Source organism: Lycium barbarum, chromosome 4 (genome assembly GCF_019175385.1).
Source record: "Lycium barbarum isolate Lr01 chromosome 4, ASM1917538v2, whole genome shotgun sequence".
Lineage (NCBI taxonomy): Eukaryota > Viridiplantae > Streptophyta > Magnoliopsida > Solanales > Solanaceae > Lycium > Lycium barbarum.
Window position 1 is genome coordinate 26,717,685 of NC_083340.1, and position 15,356 is coordinate 26,733,040.

Here is a 15,356-nt window from a genome sequence, read left to right on the forward strand (position 1 = left end):
CATGAGAAAACGCCCGAGTGGGTGGCTCTGCTGGACCCGCTGGCGCCAAATCCTAAAATATAAAATATTACTAAATAATGAGTAACATATATATATATATATTTAAAATAAGTAATTTAAATGAAAAATAAGTATTTTAAATACTAACCGGGATCAAAAACTCATCGAAGTCAAGAATCCTGGCTCCCTCTAAATTCCTCACAGGCTGCTCATCCGCTAATGAAGCGCGTAACGCCGCCTAATCGACGTTATCACACTCCTCCATGTATGCATTCTGGCTCGGCTGTGATGAAGACCCAGGTATCTCTGCAAGTAGGAGCGCCGTCGTAAATGTAGGTGAGTCCCCAGGTGAGCTGCCACCGGCCTGGAACGGTTGCGGATGGACTAGAACGGGGAACTCCTCTAGAATAGGATTTGTCTCATCTACCAGATGGTGTCTTCTACCACCAGGTCCTCTAGCAGCAGCACGGCGTCCTCTGGCAGCACGGCTTCCTCCTCTGGGAGCACCCGGTCCTTCTCCTGGCGCTGACTGATACTCAGCCTCTGGACCTGGCTCGTCCATGCGCCTAATCTCTCCTGCCTACCGGTTACCATCCTCGGATATCCGTACCATCTCCGACGCAAGCTCCGTAAGCCCCGGGTAAGGCATATGCTCTAACCCCAACATGCGTAATTGCTGTACGGCCACCAGCTGCATTTGTGTTCAACAGTAAAAAAATAGTTATTTTTTAAAACGTAATAATTAATGCAATTAAATAAATCTAAATACGATAAACTTACCAATGCTTCGTACTGCCTCGCGAGTGCTGAGTATCCTATATCCTTAGCGGGATGCAAAGCTGGGTTGCCGATCAATCGGCGTGTGATCTGATGATACCAGCGCATGTAATCCTCAATGGGAGTCAAATGGCCGACCACCGCTAAAGTGCCCAACCTATTCTCCCAACGGTGGAGGTGGACATCCATGAATGCCAGAAAATCATCGTCAATGGCAGCCCGATCGTCCCGCTGGTAGTGTCGGAGCTCATGACGGACGTCAGGGGTATACTCTATGTATGCTCAAATTGTCATAAGACACGCTCGGGCATGTGGTCCTCTACGATGTCCAGGTGTATCAAGGGACACCGCGACCTCCAAACCCCCGACCTGCCCTGCAAAAGGCCGGCAAACCATCTAATATAGCAGCGTACGACGTTCATATAAACAACTGCATAACATATAAATACAAATCAGTGATCACTAAGTAGAAATGACATTTAATTAAATTAATAATGTAAAGTTAAATAGTTTTACCGCATCGTCCGTCATGTAATCAAACTGGTCCCGGAATAGAAGAATACTGTGGTGCGTATCCACATCCCGATCAAAACCCGCTGTCCACCTCCTCGCATAAGGCATGTCAATCTCGAGGTGATGCTTAGGTACGGGCTGAAAAGGTAGCATCCTCTCCCAGGCCCATAACTGTAAGCGATATTATAAAATGGAGAGTGTTTAGTCGTCGTTTCAAGAGATTTGTTTACATTAAAGGAACGCACACTTAAAATATTATCTGGAGAAGAGCAAAAAATCCACACACATCTCTGACAGCACCAATAGACGCTCGGCATAGGCATTTATAAAGATACGCCAAAACAACACCGCCCCAGCTGTAGTCTCCCAAGCAGTCCAGATGCTCCAAGAAAACCAAATAACATAAACTGACAAAGGCACCCGATGCGTTCGGGAACAAGATGCCCCCGAATATAATAAGCAGGTACAAACAGGCATGACGATTAACATCATCCTGCTGGGTGCCGTCCACAACCGGATCCAGACCCTCCAAATAAGTGCAGAGTGCACTAAGCTGAATCCGACTCTGTACCGATATGTGGGCCGCGGCATCAGGCACGAAGTGGGTGAGCCTAGTCAACTCTGTCACCCATGTCCGACCAGGTGGAGGCTCGTACCGAGTGTATAGTTACTCTCCATCTACTCGCAATCCAAAGAGGACCTCCACATCCTGAAGTGTAATCGTGGCCTCACCAGTGCGAAGATGGAAGGCATGTGTCTCCGGCCTCCACCGCTCAACCATGGCCATAATGAGCGCCCAATCATGCTGTACCCGACCAACGGACACGCAACGATAGATGCCGCCCCGAAACAATATCTCTAAGACGCGAGGGTATGGGGGGCGCTCGCGTAAAAGAGTCCACGCTCTCTGTAGCCTACGGAGACGGAGCCTAGTCGATATCCCTATAGTACCAGCCCATAATAACTCTGATCTATGATTGCCTTGCAAAGACAATACTGATCTGTCGGCGGGCCCCGGGTGATCATTGAGCCCAGGGGGAACATTCGGATCCATGAAAGAGTCCGATCTGTACAAACTAAATTAGTCATTATTCTTGAAATGAAAGATAAATTATACTAACTAATTAATAATTTGTAGGGAATATGCTAATTATGTTGTATTATATCTTGTGAATAATTAACATGGGATAAAAAATTTCACAAATAAATAAAATAACAATGGCATAATTAACATAATAGGAGATTACTATATTTTAGGGGTATGTAGTCTCTATGTACGTGCGTTGCACGAATATTTCTTGTCGATTTTTATAATATTATTTATATTCTATTGATAAGCAACTTGAAAAAAAAAATATCTACTTATTATCTTGACTACAATATTTATTTTGAATGTATAAATCTTTATTAGATAGTCTTTTTCAAAAAATATTTTCACTCTCCAACCAAATATTGGAATAAAAATAATTATTTTCGACATGACTTTGTCATATTAAATGTGCAGTGAATTTAATATGTGATAGTAAGGACACATATGTCATGGCAAAGACTTTTAAGTTAATTAGTTTTGAATTATGCGATGGCAAAGACTTTTAAGTTAATTAGTTTGGGAATCGAAATTCAGCAGTAATATTTGTTTAGAACTCTATTTTGAATATGTAATATATTTTTAGTTGACCAAATAGCCAACACAACTATGATAAAATTAGACTAAAAGAGTATATTCGTCGACCACATATTTTCCTACAAACTTTACATTTTTATCGTTAACTATGTATTTATGAAAAGAAGAACTTTAACTATTCTTTTTTAGATAATCTTTTTTTTATTTACAAATATATATTCATGCTTTTAAAATAATATAGATTAACAATTCATAATCATTTACAACTTGTTTGGATGGTTGTTACCTATTGTATTATATTGTGTTGTTTAAATACAATGTTTGCTTTGATTGTTACTTTAATTTTATTGTATTGTATCGTTAAATCCATCGTTATGTAACGACTGATTTGGTCCTATACAGTACAACACAATAAGATACATTATGAAACAATACATAACAATCACCCAAACAAAGTGTTAACAAAATAATAATTCGTTACCAATCAACTTCTTTCAATTCATAACCAATATTTAACAACTAATTAATTCATAATCAATTAACAAAATAATAATTCATTAACAATTAACAATTAACAATTCATAAACAATTAACAAATTAACAACTCATAAACAATTAACAAATTAACAACTCATAAACATATAACAACTTAACAATTCATAAACATTTAACAAATTAACAATTCATACACATTTAACAATTAATGAGTTAGCCACAAAAAAAAAAAAAAAAAAAATCGGAACAGTGGCAAAAGCCACTGCCCAGCTCGATCAAACCAAAAAAAAAAGGAATTTGATTTTTTTTTTGGAAATTAACGACGATTAAATGTTAAACATGCATACAATATAATGTATATAACAAATTAATAACAAAAGTTCATAGTAGAAAACCTTAATCAAAGACTTTTTGTAGAGTTATGTTAATCGAGTTGTACGCCGCTTTTTCCCACAATTCAAGCTTAGAATCTTGCTCCTTGACTTGAATATACCGAGAATTTAAACTTTCCCGACGAAAATTAATAGAAAACAACGTATTTTGATGTGGGGACCACCTTGAAATCGCCTCCAATGGCGTTTTTGAATTTGTTTTGCCACTGGAGGGACCAGTGGTGGAACCCGATGGGTTTTTAAGTTGAGTGATATAGCGCAACATTTTACTGCGCTATAGGGGAGAGAAAATATTGTTTAGCGCAGTATTTTACTGCGCTAAAGCACTTAACGGCTCCATCACGGTTAAGTGCTTTAGCGCAGTAAAATACTGCGCTAAAGGTACTTCTGTAACCTTTTTTTTTATTGGGGTATTTTGGTTCAAAAGATTTTTTTTGGGTCATTTTGGTTCCGGACTCTATAATGAGTTCAATGTTAAGAGCCTTAAAAGTTACGTTGAACCATAGAACTAAAATCCTGGGTTTGCCTCTGCCTATACAATAATTACAAGTAAATTTCTGATGGTCGATAAACATGATTAGTGGAGTAATATATTAATAACCTGATAAATAGTACTAACTAACAATTTTTTTGGTCAAAACAGAAAATTTTCATTTAACCAAAGTAAGTCATTATCAGTGTTTTAAGAGGCGGGGGCGTAAGGCGGGGCGTTTTACATATGCCTCGACGAGGCGTAAGCCCCAAGGCACGGGGCGTAAGCCTCATGGGTATTTAATTTTTAGTATTTCATAAAATAATATAATTACAATAAATATTTTTAAATAGGTAAAATTACATAAAAAATAAAAGAAAACTGTAAATAAATGAAAAAATAATATATATTATATATATAGATGTGTTTGATCCTGATCACAAAATACTAATTAAAGCTATTATGAAATGCAAATTAACTCTAACTTCTTAACTTTCAAACAATGAAAAATCACAATTTCTTGAAACAATATTACTATCAAACTATCCGTTTTATCTCCCTATAAGCAAACAATCAATAAAGCTTTATCAGTATTATAATTAAAATGTAACTCCTTCATGAATAAAATAAAATTACTTTCAAATAGAGAAATAATAAAATATGACAATTTTGATACATAGGACAAAAGACCAAAGATAAGTGAAAATGTACAATTCGGCTATGTATTTTTAAAAGAAATATTAAGTGATATGCACTCTCACGACGTTCTCAAACAGTAAATATGTAATATTACGACTTGTTATTTGAGTTACACCTAATCTTCTTATTTATATAGATGAAAAACTATTAAGTATCATTCATTTGTTAAAGAATTATGAGGGTCAACGATTATAATTAAAGAATTTAACATATAATTTGTGTAAGAATTGTTAGGCGAGCCCCGAGCGTTGTGCGTTAGGAGTGTTTAGGGCGTACAGTCGGGCACTTAGGGCGTAAGTCTCACAGGAACTAAGCCCCACACGTGAGTCCCGAGGCGTTTTGCCAGTGCCCCGCCTCGGGGTGAGCCCCGAGGCGAGTCCTGAAATTGCCTTTTAAAACACTGGTCATTATGTACAAACTAGCTCGTTTGGACTATGGAGCCAGATCTCAAGTAAATTAAGAAAAAACAGATTCCTTGTATGTCACTAAAAGCACAAGAGTTTGCACAAGCTAGCTATCAGTAACTTAAGCCTAAGCACTTTGCAGGAAAGCTATCAGTACTAACTAACATACTATAACAGATTAAACTATAATACTAATAGTGTACAAAAACTCCATATTGTAGCATATATAACTTTACTTCTACTTTAAATTGTCAGAGAACTAAGTTTCTTTTTCTTTTTTCTGCTGTTACATAAATACCAAAATAAATAATGACTATATATAGGCACCTAAAATTACATTCAAGAACCCAATTGGAAGTGTAAGTGTCTCCGGCCACAAATTCTTGGGATGTCCAATTAACGGCGTGCCACGTGTCGGTCTCTTATTTTTCATCCGGATCAAATAAATACAGATCCGATCCAATCAATTTAGTACCCGATCCGTCAATAACATATCATACCCAAATAAACCTAAACCTAACCCATCAATTACATATCTAACGCTACTCTCTCTCTCTTCAATGAGCACACAAAGATTGGACTTGCCATGTAGTTTTGCTAGAAAAGATACCTCAAGGTCCAAATCTATTAGGCCAGTTGGCAGCCTTTCTGTTGAGAAGCCTATTGAAGCCAAGAACACTGGTTGCTCACTCAAGCAGAACAATATTCGTCTACCGCCATCCTCAACCGAAGCTACGAAAGAAAGCAAGGATGAATTTTGGGAAAAAGGTAGGAGCTTGAAGAGGTATGCTGATGATGATGAGACCTGCATGAGCAGAGCTAATAAGAGGAAAAAGGGAAATAAGAAGTCAGGTGATTGTTCAGAGGTGATTGTTCAGAAGAAGGCTATGGTTTGAGTTTGAGCCAATTGGGTGGTGGTGATTTCTGGTTACAATCCGGTTTCAATGTGGCACGATCAGTTCCTCAAGAAGCACCATTCTCCTTTTCTTGTTCAGGAGAGGAAGAGAGTGTATGTTATGTGCCAAACAATCCTTGGATCGAATCTGTAGTGACCCAGATTCGGGTATGATATGTTATTGACGGGTCTGGTACTAAATTGATTGGGTCGGATCTGTATTTGTTTGATCCGGATGAAAAATAGGAAGGGAAATAAGTTGGCCACTGAGAGACCGACACGTGGCACGCCGTTAAACTCAAGGGTATATTTGGCCCAAAGTATAACGGTAGGGGTATAATTGGCCCTAAAGTATAACGAAGGGCATAGATGAACTATTTTTCAAAGTTCAAGGGTAATTTTGACCCTTTTCCGTTCTTAAAATATTGTTTTCCGCATAGCTGTAGGAGCACATCATATAAAACATTTAAAGCTTTAAAATCGGAATATCAAACAAGTACTACAACAACAACATAATTAGTATAATCTCACAAGTGGATCTGGAGAGGATAGAGGATACGCATACCCTCCCCTATCTTTGGAGGTATTAGAGAGATTGTTTCCTATAGACGAAATATCAAACAAGTAAATTCGAGGAAAAAAAAGTTGATTGTATGAAAAATTTACTAACTAAATGCATAAAGAGAGAGTGGGAAGTTCCCTGGTGAATTCCTAGCTATTTAAATGACCTTCAGAACTTAGTTGAAAAACCTGAATTCAAGATCAGTCACTGTTTCAGAAAAGCCAATCGGCCAATCGACCTACAGACAGATTAGCTAATTTGAACGATGAAATCCAGGTGTTCTAACTCTTTTGCTATTCTCCCCAAGAACATCAGGGGACCTAATTAACATGGACAGGTGGAATTTACCGTCCTACAAAATCAAACAGTCTAAGGTGTACATGGATCGGATTGGTTCGAATTTTTTAAACATCAAACCAAACCAATAAAATTTGGGATTTTCAACCTCGGGTTATTCGGTTTTCTCGGATTTTTCGATTTTTTTTTTCCGGAATAGTCTTGATACAAACCATATAACTTTTACTTCAAATATTTCTTTAGTCCTAGTAAGATACAACTATATAATTAAGGTGTTTCTTAAGAAAATAACACAAAATGTGAGAAGAGTGATGACATTGTATTAAAATATTCAACAAAAACTAATAAAATCGGTTAAAATAAATAGCTAATTAACAAGCCATAAAGAAAATGACCATAATCTAAAAATACTAAGAGCCTGTTTGGATGGGCTTATGTCTATAAGCTGCAAACAGCTTATAAGCTAAAAAAAATAAGTTGGGTAGTCTAACTTTTTTTTTTTTTGCTTATAAGCTGTTTTCAGCTTATAAGCTGCTTTAGATAAGCTAATAGCCTGTTTGGCCAAGCTTCTAAAATCAGCTTATTTTAAAAAGTACTTTTCAAAAAAGCACTTTTAGCGACAAACAGTTTGTGTTTGGCCAATTAATTATAAAAACACTTTTGAGCAACAATTAGTGTTTGACCAAACTTTTAAAAAGTGCTTCTATTTGTATGTTTCTCAAAAGTACTTTTCGAAAAAGTGCTTTTGGGCAAAAGCTGTTTTTTTAGCTTCTGAAAAACTGCTTCTGCTACTCCCCAGAAGCACTTATTTTCTCCCAAGCTTAGCCAAACACCTCACTTTTTTTCAAATAAGTACTTATTGAAAAAATAAGTACTTTTGGGGGGAAAATAAGTTTGGCCAAACAGGCTATAAGTCAAATGGGCCCAATTATTTTTTTGAGTTTATTTTAAGCACAAAATGACTTTAAGCTGGCCAGTCAAACACTCAAAAAAGCTGAAAACAGCTTATAAGCCAATCCAAACGGGCTTTAAGTCATGCTAAAATAAGTACGGCTAATAAGTATTAATTACATGACAAAGAAAAAAACTTAAATTATGTATTTTCACTCTCTAAATCAATTATGCAAAACTAAAGAATAGATATCCAACATTATTGTCATTCCTAGTGGTAAATTGAATTTCTTTTGCTAGCATTAGTGTTGAGTTGGTTTTGGTTTAGACTTTATTTGAGTTACTAACATCCATAGGATATAAAACTTATTGACATTCAAAATTCTAAGTTCAAGCATGAATAATATGATAATAATAAAAAAGTAAGAAAAAATTTAAGAAATATTTATAAATTACATTACAAATAAATATGTTTATGTATAAAATATTTTAAAAATTGAATACATGTAATGTCGGGTTGGTTTGATTCGGTTTGACTTTTTTTAGTTAAAACCAAACCAAACCAATTATGATCGGGGTTTTTTTCCAACACCAAACCAAGTCAAACCAAACTACTAGTCGGGTATTTTTCTCAATTTGACTCGATTTATCGGTTTGGTGCGGTTTGTCGGTTTACTTTGTACACCCCGAGTTTAAACCAACTGCTCAAATAGTTGTGATCCACGTTGAATTTTCTGCTTTTTGTTTTTGGTTAGGACGTAGAGTAATCCAATCTCAATAATCACGTATAAAATATGTAACTTTTTGCACATAACTAATCAATGGAGACAAAGTTATTTAACCATAAAAAAAAAAAAAAAAAAAGTCGGGATACATTCCTAGAAAAATCTGAACAACCTGATTTGTGTGTCAATAGGTTCTTTCCAAAGAAGGTCGTATTATATCACTAATATTTCTCATAAACATAAGTACCTATCGAATCAATGTACGGGTACTGCTTAAACTTACATCAATTCTGAAATAATAATAGTACAACAAAGCTTAGAGAAAATTAAACAAAAGAACTACTAGTAGTAATTAAGAAGATGAAAAAGTGATCATCAATCAGATTTCTTGGCATATTGTTGAAGCTGATCTCCATACAATTTACAAAGCCTATATTCCGGAATATAATGAGCCCCCATTTTCTCATAGAAATTAATACTTTCTTCATTCCAATCAGCCACAAGCCAATCAACCATCCCCATTCCCATTTTCTCAGCTTGCGATGCAACGGCAGAAAATAACATTTTTCCAAACCTCATCCCCCTATAACACTTCCTCACAAACATTTGGTCTAAATATAAACCAGGCTTCTCAAAAAAACCATTGTAGCTAGGAAAAACAATCACATGACCCGCTACATAAACGTTGCAATTATTATTCTCGCCATTAAATTTGGACTTAAAAGTCTCGAGTTCGGGGTCCGAAATTTCCAAATTATCAAGATTGCAATTGTTCTTGATAATAGGGATGAAATTAGTACTAAGGTCGGATAATTTTGTGGTTATAGGAAAAGGGTTGGGAGAAATTTCTAGGATGAGGGCTGTGGGAGAATGAAAAGGAGGATTTGATGATTTGAATAAATTGTTGCAAAGTGATGTTTCTGTGGTAGTGAATATTTCTGATAGGCCATGATATTCTGCCATTTGTGTAACGAGTTTGTGAAGACGTGGCACGTCTAGTTCGGTTGCTAGGCGGATTCTGGCTGAAATTTGGTGGTTGAAGATGGTGTTTTTTTCTTTGGGTTGAAAGGAGTTGATGAAGGTACTTGAAGCTATGTGAGTTGAGTATTCCATGAAGATTGAATATGATCTTGTTGGTGGTTCAATTCTTTAAAGCTGAGAGAAGTTGGCAAGTATATATGGCTAAAGTTGGTTTGTGATGATATTGTGACTAGCTAGAAAGGTTATTTATAGCATGAGTTTTAAGTCTATCTACCAGAAGTATAAAAAACACTTAATTATATAATCATTTCATTTGAGGTAATTATACTACAAATTTAAGTTATATACAACATCAGTTTAAGAAATTTTGCTCAATCGGTTCACTTTTACTTATTATAGCAGGTAATTTGTCTTATTTTAAGATTACAAATCGCTATTTTAAAAATGCTTATCTATAAGTATCTTTTGGATGACCTGATTTCTTACAAGTAATTGATTACTTATGAAAATAGTAAAAAGATAATCTCGCATGTTAAACTACATTGGTCGTATGTAAAAAAAATTCACAACATCAGCGTATATAACTTACGTACTTTATAGGAGACGTTTGATGTTTCTTTATTTCCTTTTACGTAGTTAACACTTGAAGTGAAATCCAGCTAAATGCAGCAGCGACATGGATTAATTAGACTAAGATTAATTATTTAATCTTGTGACTAATCATGATAGATGCTATGCTTACTCTTGGTGAATATAATCAGTATACGTAAAATAACATACTATACGTACGTGTACTTTACTCATCCCAAGCTACCCTACTCATGTTTATCGTCAATTGAGCCTAATGTCACGTCCTTAGTCTTCAACTAAGCGCACGTGCGGCACTTGACAACTCGCTCACGTTCTTGCACAACTTGCTCACGATCTTGCTATGCCAAGTCAGCCTAGATTACTACACTCAAGATCACTAAGGGAATAGTAGGTGAATAAGACAAGAGAAATTTGCTAAAAGGAAGTTTTTTATTAAAGAAGACTTGATTGATTTTTTGCTTGATGGTTTACAAATAAATGACCTCCTATTTATACCACTCACCTATGGACTAGTATGTAAATAATAATTATTATACAAGTCCCTACATATTTACCAATAAGCCCCTATTCTAGAAATCTCTACACAACTAGACTATTCTAAGGACTTTCTATGCAATTCCATAAGGTTCTAAGGTCTTCCATGAGAAATCTCCATATTTCTCTAGAACCTTCTTACATAAGCTAGCCTCCTTTCCATGTAAGCATCCACATAAGTTTCCTACATGGCAAAAATAGTTCCACGTGGCGCCTGTTTACCCCAGATTTGGTAACCAATTGAATTTGTATGTGAATATAGGATATGTGCTTGGGCCTAAATATGGATTACAAAGAGTGGGTAAGAACGCTTTTTAGTACACAAATAAGGAGCATAAATACCGGTTGATTACACATATGACGAGTTGATTGAAGAGGTTCAACATGAACGAACAAATTTGCAATAGGCAGGATCAATATTGGGTTAACAAGAACTGGATATATATATATTGTGTTACAAATGTTCTTGAAAGTAAAAGAAGAGCCAACCGACCTAAGGGAGGTGGGAGTACTCTATTTATAGTAATGAGCCCATGGGCTTTCTCCAACGTGAATCAATAAAATAGTAATAAAAGGGATAGCCCCTGCACGGGTTTGGTGGGATGTGACTGACGGCGCCGTCTGACACACGCATAGTTGGTAGCTGACCATGATGTGATACCACTGACGCGTCCCAGCAACGGTCACAACGAACAACGGACTCACGGAGACCGGACCAACGGTGATAAAACCCCGGAAAGAGATCCCGAACCCTCGGTGGCTTAGAGACCGGGTCAGATGGTGCTTCCACTCGGCTTCGATCAAAGTGCTTGTCCGGAAAGGTGACGTCCTCGTACGAACTCTCGCCCCTTTTCCCTCTCCGATCCATAGTTGCCCCGGATTGACCCGTATCCGGTTTTTTACCGTATACAGATAGCCCCCACGCTTCCCGGACCAACGATCCATCGGAGTGACGGGAAGTGAATGAATCATACATCCGACCGTCCGGACGACCTATCCTTATCTCCTTATTTTGGCGGGAACGGGTGCGTCATGTCTTCCCCTTTGCCGGCCACGTGTCCTATTCCGGGTGGTCCGTTCCTGTCAACCGCCTTTTGCTCGTCGTTTCGCGTCACTTCGCATTAATGACGTGACATGTGGCGATCCTCGATTGGCCGTCCTCGATAACCGTTCCCTTCCTTATGCCTATATAAAGCCCCTCATTCCCTCATTTTTTCACTTTTTCGATCTGTCCTCTCTTTTCATCTTCCCTCTGTGTTCCAGATCCGTCCTTTCTATTACAAATTTATTGCCAAATCTTCTCTTGTTTATACGAAAAAGAAGGGGGGATTAATTTTGTCATCATTCTTGCCAACTGCTCTTTGCTTCTTCAAATCGTTATTTCCTTCGTTTCCTTTGCGTTGTTTCCCAAAATCCTTTTCCTTCCATTCCTTCAACATGTCTGAAACCACTTCTACCGAAGTTCCTTCAGTTTCATCCCCGAGGGCCGAGGCTGTGTCCCCGACTAAGCAAAAGAGTAACCCCGAAACTACGACCTCGGATATTATACCGGCCAAATTTAACTTCAATAAAGACCTGGAGGCGGAAAAACCCTCTGCCGTCTCAGACCGGGGATACGACGTGAGGCGATATCCTTCCTCTATAACCGAGGATAAACTCAACACAGTCCGGGCAGACTGTGGGTGGGACACACGCCCGGTAGGGGTTTTTGCACCCGGGCCAGACGAATCCATTACCGATCACCGGGAAGGGTTCTTGTACATATACACTTATCCCTTTACCCTTAAGCTCGATCCCCCGGTTGATCCGGTCATACTGGATATGTGCCGGACCTATGGTGTGACTTTGGCGCAGATCGGCCCAATTGTTTGGAGGGTCGTTGCTTGCCTCCGGTTGCTAGCCAACAGAGCCGAGAGATAATTCTCACTGGGCCACCTAATACGCCTGTATTCCCCAAGAATATTCCGGGGCGGTGTCATAAAACTAACCAAGCGCAGCCGGAACCCGTTCTTCTCGAAGATGGACGAAGATCGGGACAGGGGGTGGTTAGAACGCTACGTTCGGGTAAAAACCGAGGACATAATCCCGGCAGCCCATCTACCTTTTCCGGAGAAATGGAACGACAAACGTAAGTTCGAACCTTTGAGAAATCGCCCTTACCTGTTCAGTCGCTTATGGTATTGTTTTCTCACCGCCCTTTCCTAATTTTTGCAGCAAATGGGTTTGTTCCCCCGGTTATCCGAGATCTGAGCGAGTGGATCACGACGCTCCTCAACCAGCTTCCCTATGAAGACCGGACTTGGGCCCACTTGTCACGCGGTCGATGGATCGCTCAAAATCATGGTAACATTCGACTTTCCTTAGATCTTGTTGCATCTTTAGCCATTCGAGGTCGTCAGTTTTCTTAACCTGCCAACATCTTTTGTCGTTCAGGTTTGCCGAAGGGCTCGGTGGCATCTAGATCGGAGTCGGGGGCCGCTTCCCCTGCACCGGCGTCCGCGTTCGATACGGCGGGTTCCTCCCGTGTTCTTGCCGAAGCCACCAAAAGAAAATGGCCCTCAGAAAAGGGGCAGCCGTCCAAACGAAAGAAGGCAAGAAGCGTTGCCCGGCCCCAGAGAGAGGAAACGGAGCCCGACATCATAGTTCGGAGGGTTGACCCGGCTCCGTCAACAGCCCCAATACCCGAGGATACTGCCTCCGAACCGTCCTTGCCTTCTATCAACGAAGGTATCTTGATTCCCGTTCTTCCTTCAGGTGCGGAAGAAATCCTTTCCCCGGCTCCTCTTCGGTCGGTTGACTTTGTCGATATTTTAAGTGAAACTTCCTCGGAAGATACTCCCCTGCAGAGGAGTAAAGGAGCCGGGGAAACGGCTGTCACTGCAACTGATCAAAGGACCGTTCCAGTTCCGGAGACCGAAGCCCCCATTCAGGCTCGCCCATCGCCCGGCCACGAACCTGTTTCTACTCCGGAGCCCCCGGTCCTTGCCAGGAACATCGAGTCTACGCCAAGCTCGTCTACCCCCGCCCCGAGGGTTGAAGACTTTAAAGATATGTTTTCAACTACTCCTCCTGCTACTGGTGAAGTTGCGGGTTTTGGCCATCTTCCAATTCCTCGGGTCACGAGGTCGGCCCACCGACAGTCAGAATCTGGCTCTAGAGACAACCTGGTGACTATCTTCCCAGCCCCGAGCGTAGAACCAAGAAGGACCAGATCGGCCGTAATCACCGTCCCTGAGGATTGTGGCTTTCTATCACGTCCGGTAGGAGTAGCAAGTTATTTGCGTCCTCTCGTCTCCGACTCGGACAAGCGTAAAATGACCGGGGTCACCTAGCAGTGCCTTATGAACGAAGGCATGCACGCGGGCAACCGGGTAAGACTCTCGGCCAGCATTGTATATCAATAGACCTTATGCTCATTTCGTTTGATTCTTTACGTTTGCTTTCTTTGTAGAGTGTAGTACTGGCAAACGAAGCCTTCATTCGTGCCCAACACGAGATGGATGATCTTCGAGGCCAACTAGATGCCCAAGGCCGAGAAACGGAGAAATACAAGCATCTCCTCCGAGAGAAGGATGAAGAGTTGGGTTGGGCCGCCGTTCTTGCCAACCTTCGTCCCGAGCTTGATGCGGCCAAGGACGAAAATCGTCGTTTGAAAAATGAGTTGGCCGCCATGACTGATTATAACCGAAGCCTCGAGGCTGAGAAGATTTGTCTTAGCCGAGACAAAGCTCAATTTTCGTCGAGGCTGGATGAGCTGGAGACCACCGTGTCCCAACTCCGGGGGGAACTTGATTTGGTGAAAGCTGATGCAGCGAGCTTAGCCAGGAGGAACCGGCTGCTGGAATCTGATACCGCTCTGTATAAAGAACGCATGAAAGTTTTCGAAGAGAAAGCCGAGGAGCGGTCTCGGATAAGTGAGGGCTTAAAAGCCGAGCTGGAGGAGGCGGTGAGTGCCAACGATGTTCTTAAGGCCGAGCTAGAAGCTGCTGTCCATATGAGGACTATTACAGTGGCGGGCCGGGCCGAGCTGGTGACTAAGTTGTCTAAAGTTGAGGCCGATTTGGAAGAAGCCTGGAAAGGCGTGGAAGCGGCCGAGGCCCATACTGCCATTGTCGCCGAGTATGAGAAGTGGAAGTCTCGGCGACTCACCCTCGAAGAAGCCGATCGCGGATTCTCCGATCTTCCGGCCCTGATAAACCAGGCCAAAGAGATGGAGGAGGAGGCCAACCATGCCCTCGGGTCCGACTCGGATGATTCCGAACGAACCGAGTCCGATCATTCTGCCTCTAGCCATGCCGAGTAGCATAGGATTTTTTGATGTAAACGTACTCTTTTGATGTAAATGTACTCTTTATAAAAGTATCCTTTGCGTACATGAAAGTTGCACTCCTCTTGTGTCTTCGTTTGAGTGCTTGTTTTTATTTTACCTTGAATTATTGGTCCATTTTTCGGACAAGATGATCCGTAGTCATTGATTAATTCTGCCCGTGGGACTTACCAAATG

General features: G+C 40.0%; 1 protein-coding gene across 1 annotated transcript; it reads right to left on the reverse strand.

Annotated features, from left to right (window-relative positions):
- Positions 1 to 9,121: 9,121 nt before the first annotated feature.
- On the reverse strand, positions 9,122 to 9,709 carry LOC132637334 (GCN5-related N-acetyltransferase 8-like). Its single transcript, XM_060354440.1, has one exon. It carries the CDS (start codon positions 9,707 to 9,709, stop codon positions 9,122 to 9,124), a length of 588 nt encoding a protein of 195 aa, XP_060210423.1.
- Between the last annotated feature and the right edge of the window lie 5,647 nt (positions 9,710 to 15,356).

Bases quoted from the DNA above. Each gene is read 5' to 3' on its own strand.
- LOC132637334 (XM_060354440.1), bottom strand. From the start codon at position 9,709: ATGGCAGAATATCATGGCCTATCAGAAATATTCACTACCACAGAAACA.